Here is a 20,825-nt window from a genome sequence, read left to right on the forward strand (position 1 = left end):
AGAGAAGCAGACGTGCAAAATTTCCACTTCTTTGTCAACCATGGCATACATGAATTTTTCAAAGACACAGCTGTTTACCATACATTTCTGCAAATACAGGTGAGAATAAACGGATCACCATAATTGGTATTCTGACTATAAGAAAAGATAATGTGAAGTCCATCCAAAGCATCCCTATGCTGCTGATTAAGAGCTATTGCCTATCCCCATTATCAGTTATAATTTTACTACCTGCTGAAATAGCTGTTACAAAACAACCTCTGAGTCAGAAAATTACAGATGCTATTCAGACACTGCTTTAACATTATTTTTCATTGTTTCTGAATTAAGAAGAAAAATTTCCAGCTGAGAAGGGGTACTCAAGAAATTTACCTGAGAGGGAGAAAGTAAACATCATTAAGGGGAAAAAAAACTTCAGCCACAAACTTTTATTCTTCTTCCCAATTCTACTAAAAGTGAAGTCTGAGCACTCACTAGTTTTGTCTTCTCACCAGACATTCAAAGTGTGAAACTGGTCTCCCATCACACCTCTAATACTTCTTTTGACTGCATGGTGGACACATGCAAACAAGCCATGAGAGACACTTCCGAAGATCAAAAGGCCAATTCCAAACTATTTTCTCAGAACTGACAGAAACTGGTTATGTATAAGTCAGAATCCATAAAGCAACATGAAAGAAACAAATCAGCTTCTGTGGATGTTAAATGGGTCAGTTTCACTTACCACAAGCTACTAACCCATCTATATAATGCTGTATGTTTTCTTGCTCTGTGTAAGCTGTCACTGCTGTCAGCTGCCCCTAGCTCTCACTGTTCACAGCCTCACATCAGCTCCTTTTTTGTGACAACTTATTTTTCATCTGGATCTGGTTCACATCGCAGCCATGAGCTGGTCCAAGAAAGTTTGGGCAGAGGACTGATCAACTAGTGGCAGCAGAGGATTCTATCAGCCTTTAACAAATATTGGAGTGCCATGCAGGATTTGAGTTCTTAGGCAGGATGAACAACCGCCAAAAGCAAAGTGCTTATTTCTCTCCAAAACACCTCAACTGTTTGTTTTTTTTTTTTTCAAGACAGCACATGACTAGTGTTTTATATACCAATATACACATTTTCCCAGACCCAGCTCCAGGGCCCCAGCACATTCTGCTGCCATGCAAGTTAGCAGGTTCTGCTCCTGATTTCCTCTTTACCTGAATCCATATTGATTCATTGGTGGGTCCTGGAGCAGTCAGATTTTCTAGATCCCCTGTTCTGTCATACTGGAATATTGTGCCTGCCACTTTGTATTCACCATTCCACTGGATGATAAAGCCTCCATTCAGGTAGTATTTTTCTGGGTCTTTGCTTCGCATAGCAAGGAAATTTCCTGATTCTGTAACTTCCATGACTTTGATTCCCCTTGCACCTTTCGGAATTAGCCCAATATCAACATATCCTAAGAGACAAGCAAAATTAACGGAGGTGAACAACAGGAATGTCACTGCATTTTACTTATTTGTAAGATGATTAAAACAACAGCTTTGCTTGAAAAAATACACAAATGTGCTGTCACAGAGCTTGTATTTCAGTTTGTTAATAGTGTGACTTTCTAAGTCAGGGTTTCTAGAATCAATTGAGGAATAGTGTTTAGGCAATGCCAGTGGCATTTAGAAGGGATGTGGAGGTGAATGACTTTCAGAGCTGTGCCAGGGGAAATCTATTTGAGCATCAACATTTCCATAACTATGAGCATCAGCATTTCCATAACTATGCTCGAGGGCTCTGACATACTGTAATCTGGAGAAATGCCAGGGAGTTCCTGCAAGTTAACAGCCTTTGTTGGGAAAGGTTTTTTCAATTTGCAAAGAACATTTTCATCTGTACACAATGTACAGGTGTGCACAGAATTCCATGTACCTTCTCTTAAGGCATTTAAATTCTCTGCGACTGTTTGCCCTGCAACAACCAGAATAACAAACTAATGTTATTCAAATGCCTCAAATTACTACTATAAATTCAGCACTTTTTTGTAAACTACCGATCTTCATAACAAAGTTCAAGGGCTCTTCATGGATAGTTATTTGTTCAGGGATTTTTGGTTTGTGTGTTAAGAATGACCCAAAGCATCTATTACAGAATTCTGTTCACATCACAGGCAATATGTGATGTCAGATTTTGAGCTTCTCACCTTGCAGGAAGCTGCTATTGTTGTTGCTACTAAATTGTAAAAATAGGAAGTTCACATAGATACTTGAACATGAACACAGGTAGCTTTCTTGTTATTGCCCCTAGCTGAGCTCTAGAAATTGGATGGATAACACTGTTACAAGCTGGTGCACTGGGAGCGTGAGCTGCATTTTGTGCTGATTTACTTCAAGACTGGAACACGAATTTCCCAGTTCTCATCACACCTTTCTGAGGTCATGAATTAAATTCTGAGAGTCACATCCTGTTCACCTTTCTTGTGAAATGAGCTTTTCACCTTTGATTACTCACTCACATGAGTGAGATAAAGCACACTGGGCATGCTAAGCAATCTTCAGTATCAATGTTCTTCTCCCACCAGAACTATTTATGTGTTGTACAACAACCTGGAGCTGTAAGTAAGTGCCCAAGAGTCTTTAACATCAGATTTTCTTTGCAGCTCTTTTGTGGTGTAATAAATAGTGGTTAAAATATCCTATGCTGCTTGTGGTGCAAAACAGAATCTGTCTACTTCAGGTCTTTCCTAATTAGATTGATACTATATAACCATATATATGGATTTCCAATGATTGATGTTAAAGAAGGAACATTTTCTGAATGTAACCTTCTGCAAGTCTTCTTGACTGACTGTGGAAACTGAAACATTTTTTTCTAAATGAATCAGTTTTTTTTAAGTGAATGAAGTAAGAAAATCTGGAAGCTCACTTCTATTATTCAGGAAATCAGTGGTCTAGGTCTGTTGTAAGTAGCCAAGTCTAATGATTCTCCAAAAAGTTCTATTCATTCAGTGGAGAGAAGACATGTTACAAACATAGCGTGTGATTATGTAACTAAAGGCTTGATCAGAAGGCATACTTACAACCAGGAAAAATAAACACAGCATGGAAAGTCTTAATTATGTCACATCCTGGCAGCTTGGCTTTGAAATGTTGGTGTCCTTTTACAGTAGGGTTGAGTTGGTTGAGTTTTTTTTTTCTATTTAATTAGAATAACATTTGTTCAAAACGCAAAGCATAAAAACTGTAAGGCAATTTGTATTCTATTGAAACACAAAAACTTGCATATCCTTTCAAGATTTTGCATAGTTATTTTTGTCCGAATCACCTGCTGCTGCTCATAAACCTTATTTTAAAGGTTTTAAAATATTTCAAAATATTGCAACTGTCTGGTAAGGGAAGCTACCATTCATTCAGTATATCATCTTCTGCCTTCTCCCTGACCCTCCCCACCAGCTAAATTACTTCCTGACTTCCCAGAGCCTCTTGCTGATTCCCAATAAACATTATCTGATTTTGAAAGGAAAGCTAATCAGCAGCAAGCTTTTGAGCTTGTCACACAACATGATAAATTTTTGTTTTAAAATTCTGTGGATGAACATTATGGAATTGTTCCTGGTTATGTGGTTTCATTAGATAAGGATCTAGAGATCCAAGATTCAATAACAATCAAATTGTCAGCTGTCTTACCTACACTGGGCTCATTAAATCCTGGAGCAACCTTATTGTGGGTGCTTCTGCACACCTGTGAACTGGCAACCCTCAGATGCTATTAATCCTTCCCTTTTTAATTAAAATTAAAACCATATGCTCCCAAAACAGACACGAACAAATTAATGAAACCTTTGCTGCATGCAGAGCTGTACAAAGACTGAAGAACTTGTTTTTCCTTTCCAACTTCAGTGAGAAAATAATAGTTTTACTCAGGCCATTAGCACAGCATTGCAGATCAAACGATGATCCGATCTGACTATGCACAGAGCATGCATTTTTTTCTGGCAGAAGCATGATTCACTGATACCATGATAACACTGATTCACTGATTGACATGGTAACACCCAGTTACAATTTCCCCTGCAGATGATCCCTCAGTTTTCAACAAGAAGCACTTTCAATCATTTTTACGTAGAGAAATGACTTCAGCAAGGGAAGAATTTAAAGGAGGAATCCAAATTACCAAATCCTTCGCTTTGATTAAACATCATCTTCACTGTACGACAAGCAGAGCCATCTCCCAGGCAAACTCCACATTGGTCTTCTGTTGCGTTGGAATTTATCTCATAATCACAGCCAACAGCCTAGAAGGAAAAAACAGCATCAGAATAAATGCAGCCTCCACAATGAACTACTCAGAGCTCATCTACCACTGTGCTTCTGAGCCGGGATATAGTATAATATATATCCTCTATGGTGTATTACACCAAGGTGAAAAACAAACCAACACCATGTCACAAAACATAGAGTAGTGACCAGTCACTTGAGACACAAATGTGCCACACAAACGGCTTCATTATCTGGGACTGGCCACTGTATCTAGGATTTGTGTCTGCTTCCTTATGTCATAGAGCCATCCACAGGTTCCTGGGAATGCAATGCAGAAACAGAACTGAAATCTCTGCCAGCTTTTTGTGGCCATCTCACAGCAAAGAACCTCTGCTACAGTCAACCCCCCTGGCAAAGAAAAACTCTTCAGTAAGCATGAAGCTTTACATCAGTGACTCTCCAGCTTGCCAGCACAGGGGCATGGGTCCAGATACACTGGGTCAAGTGGGTTAAGTTCTAGTAAAAACTAATTTTCCAGTTTATACTTGCTATAGGAAGAAAGTCAGATTAAAACGTATTCATCCTGAGTCAGGAAAAAACTTCCTTGCCCAACCCAAAAATTCTGTACTCTGATGTCTTTAAATTTCAACATAATTTGCACTTGGTTTCGGGATTTTTTTTCCTGCCCCTCTTCAAAAACAGGCAGGATTGCAGAACACAGAATTAAGTCCAACACTTCGTGTTTAATAGCATCTAAGATACCTGGAGGCCTGTGATAGAGATGAATAGCCAGAAGCCTGGTTGTGTGTCAAGGTTTTGTCTTGGTTTGAGATAGGGAATACAGTATCATAAAGTCACTCCAAGATAGTTTTTCTCAACTGATTTTTCTCAAAATAAGCTTTCAGGTGCTATACCTGTCAACCTGTCTAACACCGTCTTGATATATGAAAATCTGATATATGAACCTCTTTTGACGTTGATCTTATTTCACCTTCAGCACATCAGCTCCTGTATATTTCTGCAGGATTCTGACAGGAAAATCCTTCTATTAGACTAACCTAGGTATACAGGCTCTTGCATCCCCTAGTGCTTTTTTATCATTTTCAGCTTAAGAAATACCTGAACATTTGTCTAAATGCCAATGAATTTAATGAACAATTAGAGAAACTGTGAGAAACGGAAGCAAGGAAAGGCCTCAAACTACAGATGGTGCCAAACTGTATCACTTAAAAGAAGGCTCCAAAATAGAGATGTATCCACCACTTACTGCCAATTCATATCCAGCACCTTTCACACCAGCTCCAAAAAGTCACACCATGTCAAAGGTTCTGCAGCAGCCTTGGCTTCTCCCTCCTTTCAGCAAAGGCCACTTTCAAAAAATGAAATATTTGTAATGTCTTGCACACACACAGATCCTGGCACCAAGGATCACACTTATGAGCAGTACAGAAGGTTACAGAGATAACGATATGTTAGCAAGGTGACTAACTTTTTGCCTCCAAGTATGCAGCTATTTGACCAGGGGTGGATTTAATCTATTATTCAGAATACACAGACGCCACTGCTACACAAACAGGATGTTTCTTTATCTTTCCAGGAGCTCAGATCTGTCTCTTCACCAGTTTATCTTTAACACTTCCTGATAATTTAGAGAGGCTGAAGTGCTGCTGTTTTCTCAGTGATGCATTCCACAGTACATCTACTGTACTATTAGTACATCTGTTAATCATCTGCAAACAGGGAAGTCATACTTATCTGGCTCATTATTAGACCGAAGAAATAATATGACACTCTAGAGAGTCATTAAATTTGAAGTTTATTTTCTATACTATGCACATATATCCTTGAACAGAAAAGTGGGGAAAGTCTGAAGATGGAACTCTGGCGCTTTGTGCTTTCCCATTAGAAAACATGATTAATGACTGCTGGGAGCTTGCATTTTGAACTTCTCCAAAAATTACTTGTCTTCAAATTGTATATTTTTGCCAAATTATCATTTTCTGGTAGAAAATTCATGTTTTGGAAAAGGTTTCTGTCCTTTATTTACTGTGCATTCCTGTTTGAGAGCCTGCACACAGAATTAATTTATCTATTTCACACTGTCAATCAGATACTTTGAAATGAACATCACTGAACAGATTTCCCTTCCAAGTACTGTGGGGTGTAAAACCCCCAAGGGTTTAACTAATGAGTTCTGATTAGAACAGCTGCAGCCCTGGCTCTAACTGAGATGGCAGCAACACAGCATCATCCCTTCCCTGCCTTTGGGATTGGCAAATCTGTGCTTCTGCATGGGCTGTACTCCATCAGCTCACACCTTTCCCATTTGACCATTTCCTTTGCCAACAGATCTATGGCATGAAAATATGGCATTACTGTGATGTGAAGGGAATCCCTTTGTCCCTTCCAGTAACAGCAGCAGAAGTTTGTATTTCAGTGTTCTTCTGATATATGAAACAGTTTGTATCTGATCAGACATGAGCCTTACCTATACATGCAACATTCCTATGCATTCTTGGGGTTTTGGAATACTCAAGAATGAGGCAGGGCAGACAATTTATTCTGCTATAATAAATAAATAAAGCCTTTGCTTTATTCCTCAGCCCTGGGGTGCTGCTGGTGCTGCCATGACCTTCACATATAACAGCAGGGTCTCATCTTACAAAGCCATTAAAAACCATCACAAAGCAATGTTCTCATGTCTCAGAATAAACAGCATTCATTTGCTCCAGACACTTTAATTTCCAGACCATGTTTTCCTTTATTACTCCAGTGAATACCGCATAATTTTTGCCATCCATTAGAATAATTTCAAGATGTGTCATTCTTCTTTTTACTTGCTTTCCTCATTCTTCTTACTCTTGTGGATGCATTTTCTAAACACGCCTCAAACTTTCCAGAAGATCAATATGACCCATTAATGGGCACTTGCAGTCCAGAACTAGATGATATTTGAGATCCATTCCAACCTGAAGCATGCTGTGACTCCATGATGAATTTCTGACAGGCAGTTGCTAGAGGGGTTCTGGAGACCAATGCAGGTTATAAAGCAGGAAAGAATATCAGCAGCAATTAGGCTCTGATTTTTTTTACCCACATCTGTCCTTGTGCACCCTTTGCCTGTGAACCATGCTGTGTTACAGGAACCACTGTGTGCCATGGCATGGGCATCACAGCTTAGCATCCCTCCCTGCAGCCCTTTGCCATTGTCCCACTCACCAAGAGCCCTTTCTAATGCATCTGAGATCAGCTTTGTTTCTGGTCACAGCACACAGTGCAGAGGCAGATGCAATGACCTGAACTGCCCAGCTGAATTACAGGAAGGAGAAACAATTTATTTCCTGCTGCTCGGTGACTAAAGGGAAAACAGCCAGAGATATTGGCCTTTTTCCATTTCCAGAGGGCGAGGCTTTTGTGTCAGATTGGCAGTGGGGGGCAGATACAAAAAGTCCTTGCTGTCACTGAAGGGTATGGCCTTGAAGGGCACTGCTTGAATATCCATCATGTGAATGCTACACTGAACTTTAAGGTCTTCCCTCCTCTTGTCTCCCCTACTAAGTCTTCAAATAAAGAAGTCATGTTTACTTCATGTTGGCCATGACATTGCCTTGAAGAGAGAGAAATGTGTCCTGATGTCAGTAATTTATCTTGTAATTTACCTATATGGGTCTGAATCAAATGTCACGTTGGACCAGCAGTGGGAGGAGAAAGGTGAACTGTAGTTTGAAGTGGTGTAGTTGCTGCATAAAAATTCAAGCTGTGTAATCTGCTTTTCAGAAAGAGAAAATAATGGTTCCTTCCCTGCTACACAGCTGTGTAATTCCCCAGTACAATGTCAGTCTCTCACAATCACAACTGTGAATTACCACAGATTTGCATGACTGAAGGTCACTTAGGCCTATTGAAATTCTGTGCAGGAGATGAATGACTGTTAGAAACATCAGAGATGTTTCCAGATGCTCCACCCTCAGCATCTGCACACTCCAGTGCAAAGAACATGTAAGCCTTCACTTTTAGAGGATTTGATGGCTTGTACCTAATCAAAAATCCCCATTATCAGTGCTAAACAACCATACTCTGGTGGCAGTATCTTCACTCATTAACACTGGGGGAACAACTGACTCACCTCATAAGAAATAAGAGTTGTGAGAATTAATACAGTTGTGATGTATAATTTAAGCACAGGAATATAGGCTATGTGCTTTAAAGATCTCAAATAAAAGGGGGAAAACGACAATTGAAAAATGAGTGCTAAGGCATACAGTAAAAGATAAAATAGTCATAGAATAGCTTGATGATTTGAGATTAAATTATTGACAGATCTTATCAGATCTCCTGACAGAACTTTTCTTCTGTGTAAGGTCAGCGTTGAGAAAGGACCCAGCTACTTTATAGGCCAGGCCTGAAAACGAGTTAACAATTTTAACTTGTCTTTGATTCCACAAGTTCTAAAGGAATACCATGCAAACAACACCTCCCCCTGTAACCCTTCCTTCAGCACTGATGCATGGGCAGCACTCCCAAAAAATTAGGAGATACAGGATAAATTAAAAGGACCAAGTGAATCATTAGTCTGTCTGTACTTACTTCTCCCTTGAAGATGCACATTGTGGCTTTGTCAAGCCAGCTAGGAAAGGACCCAGTACACCTCTCATGGCTAAAATGAAGCACCTCAATCCACATTTAGCCATTAAAGAAAGACTAGTTTCTCTGATAGCTCTGAACAAATTCATGACAAACTGCAAAATCAGACTAAAATCAGATTAGTTTAGAAGATGAAATTATTTTTTGGATCTATCTATCTTGTTTTGACATACTCAGTAGGAAAACTCTGAACTCACTTGATAAAAAATAGCTACTCCACATGCCAATCACATGTGAGCAATTTAGACAGTGGATCTAATATCTTATTAATTTAATATTTTTCTCAATTTCAGACCAAAGTGAAGTGTTATTTTAGTACTCAGGACAAATGTGAAGTGCTCTTGTGAGATACAATTCTGAAAACCAGAATAGTGCTTTAACACTTGTGAATGTCTTTTCCACATAATTAGCAACATGTTGCAATCAAACTGCAACAATGATGTGCCAGACTAATTATACTAAACCCATTTCCAGATTTATTCTTCAGGACCTGTAATGTATCTATTGTGTTTAGCTAGCTGGAATCAAACACCAGCAAATTAGATGAAGATATAGGAAAAAGCTTCTCCTCAGGTTTTGTGCCGGGTACCTATTTCAGATGAAAGCATCCTACCCTTCAATACTGTGAGCTATTTGTGTTACCTATTCATCATTTGGTCTCATTTTGCATGGCTGTATTGTTCATTCTGTGATCCTGACTCCAAATGAATCTGTTTGCCACAAGATGTGAAGCAGCAGTCACCATGTGCAACGCTGATATAGCACCTTGGAGGGAATTTCTCAGAGACATTTTGGGTCCACAGAATTGTTAATACTGAAGAGTATCTGGGCTCTACAAACTGCAGTTAGATTAGCTTCTCTTTCACCTCTGATCTCCCAGTTTGGATTAATTGAGTCTTGCTATCTCTAAAACAGGTATAAATCTGAACTGCCACAGGCAAGGTTTCAATACAGAAAACATATGGAAACTAAAATTAACCACAGTGACCCCAGTCCAACTGGGCTGGAAATCAGAGAATGAATGTTTCACAAGGACAGCCTTTCTGAGTTTGGTAACTGGTCTCTCCCAAGTGAAGGTCAAAAGCACTGCTATGGTATGCAATATCTACTATATGTTTCAATATGCTAAAGATTTTATTCATTCTGGCTTGAACCATTCAAAGCCATCATAGTTCAAGGGCCCCTTCTGGCCCTCAGCAAAGTGAAGCAGCATCTCTTCACTGTGAGCTTGATCAAGGTCTTGGTAACCTTTCATAAATGCAAGCATTGCAAGGAAAGCTTAAAACACATCTTTTATTACTGGTCTCTGATGCACTGTCATTCTAACAAAATAAGAAGTTTAAAAAGAGGGTGTACCAACATCTATTAAAAATGTGAATTTTCCATCACTAGAAATCTTTAAGAAAAGAATGTGAAAAATGTCAAAAAAGTAATATAATTTTTAAAGGGATGAAATACACAACTTCTTGAAGTCCCTTCCAGCTGCATTTTTATACAATTAAGTGGCTTGGGGCATACAACTCTCATACCAGATAAGCAAATGCAGTTTCCACAAGCCACATTCTTGCTTCCAAAGATGCTAAAAGCAAAAAAGCTATTAGGCTTCAAGGAGGTACAGAACAAACCCCCAGTCTGAAGAAATAAACCACAGATGTAAATATATCCTCTACAAGAAAAGCAATTATTTTATTTATAAGAAAGTGACTAAAAGCAATGCTAAGATTGTGGGGGCTACAGAATTTATAGAACACTCCTTCAAATGCCATACAGACACACACATCATCCTGGAAATCTGCTACCAACACAAAGAATAGGCAGCCATCATTATACTTATTCTTCAATGCACAATATTATTGAGCCATATACACTGTGTCTGCCCATTATCTCACCGTAGAACATTATTCAATTCAACATTGTAAACCAAAATAATTTTTACTGCCCTCAGCTGCACAGTCAGCTCAGAACAGCTGAACGTGTATAGTTAAACCACATTTTCATAAAAAGCCCCACGGACAGTGGTGACACCAGTTACAACCCTAAAGCTACACTTTGTGAAAACTTCTAATCAAAACCAGCTTTTCTTGAATTTTTGTTTTAAAATAGTGGGAAAAAACCTGAGGATTTAAAAGGCACCAAAAGTAATCAGCAGTCGGTCAAACAGACTTTTAAAAAAGGGTGGAAATTACTCTTATGTATACATGGAAAGCTTTTACTATAAACTTTTTATAAAAATGTGATGGAATTGAGTATTTGGCCTTGATCCTACAAAAAAAAAAAAGGTTAAGCATTTTCTCATAAAATTAAATTGAAGAGAAAGAAACATGCAAACATACCCAATACCTTACACATGCCATTAATACAGATATCTCGGCTGTGCCTTCCCTCAAAGCAAGGAGTGCCATCAGTGACTGCATCAAGCATCTTCTCTGAAAAATGGCCATCTACTGGGCGGCAGTGGAGCTCACAGGGGTTTGCTGAAAGGAAAACAGAACACTCACTCAGACAACATGCCAGCAGGACACTGAAGTGCAGTGCACAGGGTCTTTGCTGAGACATTTGCTCACTTTCCCTGCCATCTGCCAGAACTGGCAGAACTGGAAGAATTGAGCAGAATCAGGGTGACACAGGCCTGATAAACAGCACTTGAGGATTTGTGGGAAGCAGCTGCAGGCTGGTCCCCTCACACCTATATGCGCTCTCTGTCACTGCTGAGTGAGGCTGCAATGAGGCCACCAGCTGTGATGGAGAAAGGGATGGGAAACCAGCAAATCTAGCTGCCACTAGAGAAGGGGTGGGATCAGCAAGGAGACTGACAGGAAAGTTTTCCATCAGCTGGTTACTGAGTAATTTCAGAGGTAATTTAAACTTTCCATCACTGCTGTCAGCCTCTCTCAGAGAGCAGTCAGCTGGCTGCTTCTGATCTTACATGTCATTCATCATTTTCATCTACCTGTTGGCACTTAATAAATAATTTCAAACTTTTTTTTTCCTGCGTGACAACTTATGAAATAGGGATGATATTGCAAGTCTGACAGACTCAGGCTGTTTTCAGACAGATGTCCCACAGAAGCAACAGGGAAGAGAAAAGCTGTATCAAGAGCAACAAGTAGCATCTGAAACAAGATTTTCTGTGATTGATCAGGGCCTTAATCTATTACATCTACGGAGCAAGAAGAGCCAAACACCAACCTCCCTGCCTCACAGACACTGGCCTTTGTGAATGGGAAATCTTAAAGCTGAGACATCAGAGAGACAAAGGACACAAGTCTGATAAATAGATTGTGTGCATGAAAGACGAGTTAGAGCTGAAATTAGGGTCAAAGCAAGGACTGACATAATCCCTGGCTTTGTAACGCTCTCTGAAAACTCTGCAGCAGAACCAGAACTATCTGCCTGAATTAAAAATCATCCACTACCTTATTAATGAAGGACACCAACACAAGACTTGTCTTCAGGTTTTGGTCTATTCAAAGACCCCAGTCTCATCCAGCATTAAAGCAACTTATTCATGCTCAGCAACCTGAAAAGCTTTGCTGAGAAAAGCAGTGGGCCTTAAACCCACCAGTCAGCAGTGACTTCAAGGCACCATTATTTAATAATTTTAAAACTTTGTGCTGCAGAGGTGCTAATGCTGAGTGAGTTTTATCCTGTGCCTGACAGAGTTGACAGAAGCTGCTGCCTTGGTCTCAGAGGGGTGCAGGGTAACTATAAGCATTCCACATCCTGGTTGATGGATTTATTTTTATCTTTTCCTCCTTTGCTGCCTTTGTTTGTGCCATGGAAAGGACTGTGTTTGAAGAAATGTTTGGTATGAGAGAAATGCAATCTTCCAATAATGCAAATAAACTAATTAATTTCCAACAAAAGGATTAATCCTTTTGAAGGAGGAAAATTTGCTCTCATTACCAACATACACAACACCACACAGTGCACAAAGGTGACTGCAACTCTTCCCCTCAAAGTTCTTCCAGATTAAGAACTGAATCCCACAAAGCCTGAGCTTTGGTACTGTGAATCTCACTTGTGTAAACAGAAACACTGCAGAACTGGGAACAAAAAACAAATTTAAAAAACCCCCAAAACCAGAACAGTAAAGGAAATTGAAAACCTTAATGAAGGCTTTTTTCCCCCTCTTGTCAGCAGAGCTAAAGTGGCATCTCAGGTCTGTCACCAATGTGAGCTTCTGGCTTCTCAAACAAAAACTTCACCAAGTGCCACAGTGGTGAGACCCAGAGCACACACATGGACCATGGTTACACAACTGGTGGAATTCCAGCTGATGTGAATTGTGTTCAAGAATATCAGTGGAGGTGGAGCTAAAAAAGTTCTTCAGGCAAGAACATAAAGGTTGTAACCCTCACCAACCCTTAGCCCCGCTCTGAAAGCTGCCAGCCATAACACCCACCAGCTGCCTTGATAAGACCTGTCATGGTAAACAATACAAGTGATTTTAATTCTGTCTGCAGAATTCCTTTTATGGCAGTGTGATTAAAGTGATTACTTTAGTACTCTAAATTTTGCTTCACCTTGCCTACTTTCTCAGTGTAGCACTTTTCTACACAAAGCACAATATGTTTATGACAAGGAGAATCCTACAATTCCAGGTACTCTGTTACCTGCTCAGATAGATTTTACAGAAAGCCATTTCAGCTTTTGCATTGTTCCTAATGAAAAATGTCAAACAGAAGTTTGGTATCTGTACCTTTTCATCGCTGTGTGTTGACAAAACAAGCAATCTCATTCCAGAAATCACCAAACAAGAAGCAGACAGTGCTGACATACTCCTGCCATAATTATGATGCTGTAAATCTATAACTCAGAATCAGTTTCTAAAGAAAAATAACTCCCTTACTAGGTCAAAATAAAATGAAAAAAAAAAAAGAAAAAAAACCACACAAATTTTCATACTTGCAAATGCTTTCTAAGTATGAAAGCTTTCCTGTTTTTCCTGATTGTGCTAACTGATGTAAAATTAGACCTAACCCACAAATTTTTACTGTTTTTCATTCTATATGTATTTTATGAAGACCCTCTGGAAATTATAGGGTATTTACTTCTTCACCTAAAACTCTGCTATTTATTTCATTTTTCATCTGCAGAAAGGCTGGTTAGGCTACCACTGAGGAAATTATACTGGCACTGTTTTTGGTATTCACTATCTAAAATTATGTATTTATATACCAATCATTATTATTTATTATGGCTGAGCTCAGGGATCTTGGCTCTGTTTTTATAGGGTTGTAAATAAACTGCATCAGAATCAGCCAATGACCTCCAAAACAATATTTTAATACTTTTTTCATAGAACAGTTACCTAATATTTTAAACACTGAGCAGATAGCAAACTCACACACCAGGGAAAAAAATATGTTTCCTGAAATGGTAGAATTGCATTGAGTTCAGTCTTTTTTCTTATTTCAGACCCAAAAATCTAAAAAGATTTAACTCAGATGAATAGGAGCCCTTGTTGTTCAGAAGGAACTCATTAAAGCAGCTGGTTCAGCTACTTCAGCAAATTCGATTAAATCATGATAAGATTTTAACAAAAAGTCTGTAATCCTTGTAACTTTTAGGCCAAAATATACATAAATTCCTGCAACCCAGCATATGCATGAAATACTAGATCCAATCTGTGAGCACTCAGTAATGACCACGTGCTTCCACCAACTCAGGGGTACACAAGCTAAACATTCCTTCAATGTTCCACCGAGTAGCTGGCATTTAACTCGCTCCTAGTTTTCCTTTCTAGAGCAAAACTTGCTTTGCTCAATCTGTGTTCTTCAAATCACAGAATCATAGAATCTTTTGGACTGGAAGAAGTCTTAAGGATCATCCAACTGCCCTGCCATGGGCAGTGACATCTTCCATTACACCACAGAGCTCAAAGTCCTGTCCAAACCTGGTGTTGGAAACTACCAAGGATGGGGCAGCCATTGCTTCTCTGGGCAACTTGTGCCTCACCACCCTCTCTGTAAAGATTTTTCTTCCTTATATCTAATCTAAACCTGCCCTCTGTCAGTTTAAAGCCATTCCCCTATGTCCTATCCCTACTAATCCTTGTAAAAAGTCCCTCTCAGTGACCTCCTGACTTCAATGTGGCTCTCCTGTCAACCTTCTTTAGTCTGGCTGCATCCCTCTGCCAGTGCCTTGCTCCTAGCAGGACATAAGATCTTAGCAGAAGTGCCATCAACAACCAGCTGGCCGGAAAAATTACAACCTGTTTTTTTATGTGGTGTCCACATCTTGCACCTGCTGCTGACTTGACCAGAGAAATTATCAATTCCCTAATATATAGAAGATGAAATTGAATCCCAAGTCACAGAGCTCCCTTATGACTTATCTGTAATCAATAAGAAGAAGCAAATCAGCAAAGTTGAGTAAAAGTCCTGAAATCTGGGTGTGTGATATTTTTCCCCTCTGTATATTATTAAAAAGTTCAGATTCATCAAGTGTAAACAGAACAACATGAAGATAAGTAGAAAGGAACATATTTCCTTCCCAATTTAAATTTGTTTACCTTACAGCTGATTCCCATGAGTTCACATGCAGGAGGGATCCAGCTTAACCTGACTAAGAAGGATGTGATTAACGTGCCTGTCAGAAGAAGATAAGGCTTCAGTATCTTTCCCAACTTCACAAGGAAGAAAAGAGGTGAGCCTCTTCTCTCAATCCCTCATCTCTGTGAGAACTCAGAATTGACTGAGGAAATCCCAAACAAAGAGAATTAGAATTTTGCCAAACAGACAAAATGGGGAAAAAAGCTGAGGTGAAGCTACTTATCACTTTAACCAAGCCTGGAACTCCAAACCAAGTTTTATTTTGAAACAGGGACATTTCATCCTGTTAGCTCAGCCCTTGTGACTGTATCAGAACATATCTTATTTGATAAACAGAAATATTTTGGTAGGAATACGAAATTGAAAACATTTTTAACACAACCCTTATCTGAGCTAATGACTGACTAAACAATCCTGGCACTGATACAGAAAATAAAGGTAATTATATTATTTAATGTAGGACTTATAGATGGAAGCTAAACCCTTAGATGCTATCAGACTCATATCAGTGGAATTTGTCAAATGGTATGAAATAAATAAACATGGGGTCAGTCAGATGGAAAGAGAAGTAGTACAGAAGTCTGCCCAAAGTGTCAAAATAGGGGCCTGGGTCATGAGAAAAATTCATAAAATATCCTGCTCAGCCTGCTAGATAGTTTATCATCCCTGAGCTTGGAGGTCTCCATAATTTTAAGATTCCCAGGGGTACTCTGATGCTCCAGCTTGAGCACATGGGTTTCTGAGGTCCAGAGCAATTCCATAACAGGACTATGCAAGTTCCCCCACAGGCATAAAGTCATTTGAACCAGAAAATTCTCAACTGAAACCTCAAAACACCGGCTAGGAAACAGCAAGATGTGACTTACTGCTTTTCTGTGAGACTGCTTGTTAAAGCTGGTTGTTTTATTAAATCACAAGCTATTCAAAAATGTCTTTGTTATCTTGTGAAGTTGCAATTTACACAACAAGTTACAATTTACACACAAGAAAAGTCTCTTTAGGTACATGACATTTGCTATAACTGCCTTATGCAAGCTATGAAATTAAAGCCAGGAGAGGAAATTGTGACCATCCAGAAAATTTACTGCTTTTTTTCCAGTGGGATGAAGGAACAGAAAATGTATAAAATGTCACAGAATGTCTGGCTCAGGAATCTTTTTCCTCAGCTAGACACTTGTACATAAAAAATGTATGTACTCTCAGGGCTTGGGAAAGCTTAATTATGCTTTCTTTCCCCTTTATTTCCCAAGTGCAGCATGAGAGCATCCAAAATGCCTGACACTAAAAGAGGAGCTGTACTGGGTTTGCATGGCCAGGCTTTGGTAGCAGGAGGGCTACAGGGGTAGCAGAAGCTGTTGTGTCACATCAGAGGTCACCACATTTGGTCACATTTTTGGAGACAGGCACAAAACTGAACAAACTGAAGGTCATGCAACAACAGACAAAGCTCATTGATGGACACTCCCTTTTATAGGGGGTTCAAAATTCCCGTGATTGAACAACCAACTGGTCGAGGTTCCAACACTGCCCAGCTCACTGGCCAAAGATACGTCTGCATTCAGGATTGGCACTGGCAGGGGTCCCTGTTTGAGTCCAAATCCTACTTATCATTGTCTTATCTAGGGACTTGGTAATGGACAAATCCATTTCCCACACTTCTACTTTTTAATGAACTAAGCTAGCCAAATTAGTTTCTGTTATGGCCAATCTTATCTGTGCAGCTTCAAACCAGCTGTAGCTGTCACAGTAGCTCTGTGAGAAGCTGCTAGAAGCTTCCCCCATGACTGACAGAGCCCACATCAGACAGATCCAAGATGGACCTGCTGCCAGTAAAGACCAAACCACCAGCGACAGTGTCAGCACCTCTGGCATAATGTATTTAAAAAGGTGGAAAAAAATCTGCACAACTGCAGCTGGAAGAGAGGAACAGCTCTGCAGACACAGGTCAGTGAAGGAGGAGGGGCAGGAGCTGCTCCAGGCCCCAGAGCAGAGATTCCCCTGCTGCCCCTGGTGCAGCCCTGGGTGAGGCAGCTGTGCCCCTGCAGGCCCAGGGGGGAGCAGAGATTCCCCTGCAGCCCCTGGAGGAGCCACAGCAGAGCAGCTGGGTGTGCCTGAAGGAGGCTGGGAACCCATGGGAAGCCCGTGCTGGAGCCGGCTCCTGGCAGGAGCTGTGGCCTGTGCAGGGAGCCCCTCACTGGAGCAGGCTCCTGGCAGGAGCTGTGGCCTGTGCAGGGAGCCCCTCACTGGAGCAGGCTCCTGGCAGGAGCTGTGGCCTGTGCAGAGAGCCCCTCACTGGAGCAGGTTCCTGGCAGGAGCTGTGGCCTGTGCAGGGAGCCCCTCACTGGAGCAGGCTCCTGGCAGGAGCTGTGGCCTGTGCAGGGAGCCCCTCACTGGAGCAGGCTCCTGGCAGAACCCATAGATGAGGGATCCGTGTTGGAACAGCCATTCCTGAAGGACTACAGCCTGTGGAAAGGATCCACGCTGGAGCAGCTCAAGAACTGCAGAGGACTCATGTTGGAGAGGTTCAAGGAACGCTGTCTCCCATGACTATTCTACTCTGATTTAGTTTCTAATAAATTAAACGCATTTCCCCAAGTCCTATCTGCGCACAATGGTAATCAGTGAGTGATCTATCCCAGCCCTTATCTCGACTCACAAGCCTTCTGTTACATTCTCTCTCCCCTATCCAGCTGAAGAAAGGAGCAACAGGGTGGCTTTGGTGGACATCTGGTGTCCAGGCAGGATTAACCCACAATAAAAGTCAAAGCCTTCTTGGCAGCCGGACGACATAGTAACAATGCTGTGAAAAATCCTTGAAATCGGATTCCACAAGTTAAGAAGTAAGTAAGGGAATTGACAAAGGTTGGTGTACATATTAGAACATTGTGAGTAAAGTCTCCAGAGACCTGAAGCATCAGTTCATTTGGGGTTTAAAAAGCCTGTTGGTTTGCTGTTGTTTAAAGTCTTGGTTTGTTTGGACACACACATTCAAGGAAGGCCCAAACTCCTGTGTCTCTCAGAGACAGCACTGTTTCATGACCTTATTTGCAGGTATTTTGCCCAGGACTTCTTTAGCCACTGATAGAAGGTGAAAAAATATTTGAAAGTGAGATGGGAGGAAAACTCTCAGATGTATTTCAGGTAATTCTGGCTGGACAACACTGGAAGCAGTGTGCCCACAAGAGCCACCTACCCTCAGCCATACAACGATGTCAGATGAAAGATCAGCACAAATTTGGGCAGCTCCCTACTTACTTGAGTGTTACCAGGAGAGCCTTTTTGTCTGAGGAAGCCAGTTTTACTTTAAGAGTTTAGCAGCAAGAAAACACTTTAAATGTTGCTGGTGGAATGGGAAAACATTAAGGGCCTCCAAGGTAATGGGAAAGACATGGAAATCTATGCTGAAATTCTGGCTGCTGAGAAAATGGGTGAAAACAGTCAAGAAGTTTTCAAGCCACAGAAAAAAATATCTGTGGCTTGAAATCTGAAGGATTTTGCAAATTATTTTCCAGATGAAATATATCAGGCTCAGTAGCACAGCATTTTAAATAGAGCTGGTTTGTCTGTACAGTTCTGAACTGTTCTATTTGAAATACAGCACGGACAGAGCACAGCCCTGCCTTCCCGTGTGCAGTAGGCATTTGACTCATGATGTTCAATTTCCTTTAGAAACAGACCTTCTGTAAGAAATGCACATTCAGAACTACCTGCTCTGTTGCAGTGTCACAGAAAGGACACGAACAGAATGAACGCTGTACCCTGCACTAGCACACCCTGAGTAATAGAGGTCTTAATTTCAATGACAGGTGACTGCAGAAAATGTTTTTTGAGCTTGGTTTTAGTCTCAACATTAGGCTGTTAGCATTTGTCATGGACTTACTGGGATTTCTTCCAAAAAATCTCCATCAACCATGTTTTCTTTCATCAGAAATTTTACTGGAAGTCTGCCTGCTCTAGGTTCATCTTCAATGGTGTATTTATTACATGAAATGGAAACAGTAGCTGAAATTTAGGAAATCAATTCAGAACTTCCAGTAACTGAAAAAACAATTAACATGCTGAAAAATACTACTGGCAAGTGAAACTGGAGGTTTAATCCTGATCTTCCCTATCCTGTCTGTCTTATTTTTTCATTGAAAACCACATTGCTAACAAGTTTGCTACTGCTGTGGAACTGTGGGGAGTGGCTGATCCACCTGAAGGCTGTGCTGCCATTCAACAAAACCTTGATAGAGGGGAGAGTTGGGCAGGGAGAAGCTCAGTGGGGTTCAAAAAGAGCCAGTGCAGGATCCTGCTGGGGAGGAATAACCCCAAGCACAGACTGGGGTCTGATCTGCTGGAGAGCAGCTCTGCTGAGAAGGACCTGGGAGTTTTGGTGGGTGAAAGGTTGCCCATGAGCCAGCAGGGCTCCCTGGCAGCCAGGAGGGCCCATGGGCTCCTGGGATCCATTGGAAAGAGTCTGGCAGTTCTGGGCTCCTCAGTACACGAAAAGCAAGGAGCTGCTGGAGAGGGTCCAGCAGAGGCCACAAAGATGATTAAAGGACTGGAGCATCTCTGTTGTGAGGACAGACTCTGCAGGCTGGGCTTGCTTAGTCTGGAGAAGAGCAGACTGAGAATGGGTCTCACCAATGCATATAAATATCTCAAAGGCAGTACGAAGAGGATGGTGCCAGACTCCTTTCAGTGGTGCCCAGTGACAGGACAAAGAGCAATGGCCATAAACTAGAACACAGGAAATGCTACCTCAACACATGGAAGAACTTTTTTACATAGAGGATGGGAGAGCATTGGAACAGCTGCCCAAGGATTAGGTGGACTTTCCCTCTCTGGAGACATTCAAACCCACCTGGATGTGTTCCTGTGCCACCTGCTCCAGGTGACCCTGCCTTGGCCAGGGGGTTGGACTGGATGGTCTCCAGATATTATTTTCAACACTAAAAATTTTGTGATTCTATTGGATAATCTACACCTTACATTTATGCACAACCCAAGAATCAAACTACATACAAACAATGATTTCCCTTGTATTTAATAACTAGCTGTTCCAAAGCAAGTTATAAAGCAAAGCCATTGACTCCGCCTCTACAACACAGGGCAGTATGATACTGAATATAGTTCAGATATTACTTCTTCACTGTAATGTCAAGTACAGCTACCTTTCACAGTTTGGAAGGAGTAAAATCATATGTGCAGTGGAAGACCTCTGGTGCAGTGATGCCTGCAGGCCCAAGGATGCAGCTCTACACCACACTACTCTACTTGTTCTGTGGTTGACACTGGAAAAGATGGATTAGATCTATTCTAAACAAATAGCACAGACATAACTTCAACAGCTTTTCTTAGTGCAATATCTTTTCAGGAACAGAACTAGTTACAATGACAGCCATTATCACCAGAG

The 20,825-nt window shown here is 40.8% G+C and overlaps 1 protein-coding gene across 1 annotated transcript in view; it reads right to left on the bottom strand.

Annotated features, from left to right (window-relative positions):
* ADAMTS12 (ADAM metallopeptidase with thrombospondin type 1 motif 12) overlaps positions 1–20,825 on the bottom strand; it is a 142,305-nt gene that overhangs the window by 31,330 nt on the left and 90,150 nt on the right. Inside the window, exons 13-15 of the mRNA XM_064735531.1 lie at positions 11,211–11,344; positions 4,141–4,261; positions 1,194–1,438 (exon numbers count right to left, since the gene is read on the bottom strand). Of these exons, the coding sequence (XP_064591601.1) occupies positions 1,194–1,438; positions 4,141–4,261; positions 11,211–11,344 (500 nt within the window). The remainder of the gene's footprint in view (positions 1–1,193; positions 1,439–4,140; positions 4,262–11,210; positions 11,345–20,825) is intronic.

Source organism: Zonotrichia leucophrys, chromosome Z (genome assembly GCF_028769735.1).
Source record: "Zonotrichia leucophrys gambelii isolate GWCS_2022_RI chromosome Z, RI_Zleu_2.0, whole genome shotgun sequence".
Classification (NCBI taxonomy): domain Eukaryota; kingdom Metazoa; phylum Chordata; class Aves; order Passeriformes; family Passerellidae; genus Zonotrichia; species Zonotrichia leucophrys.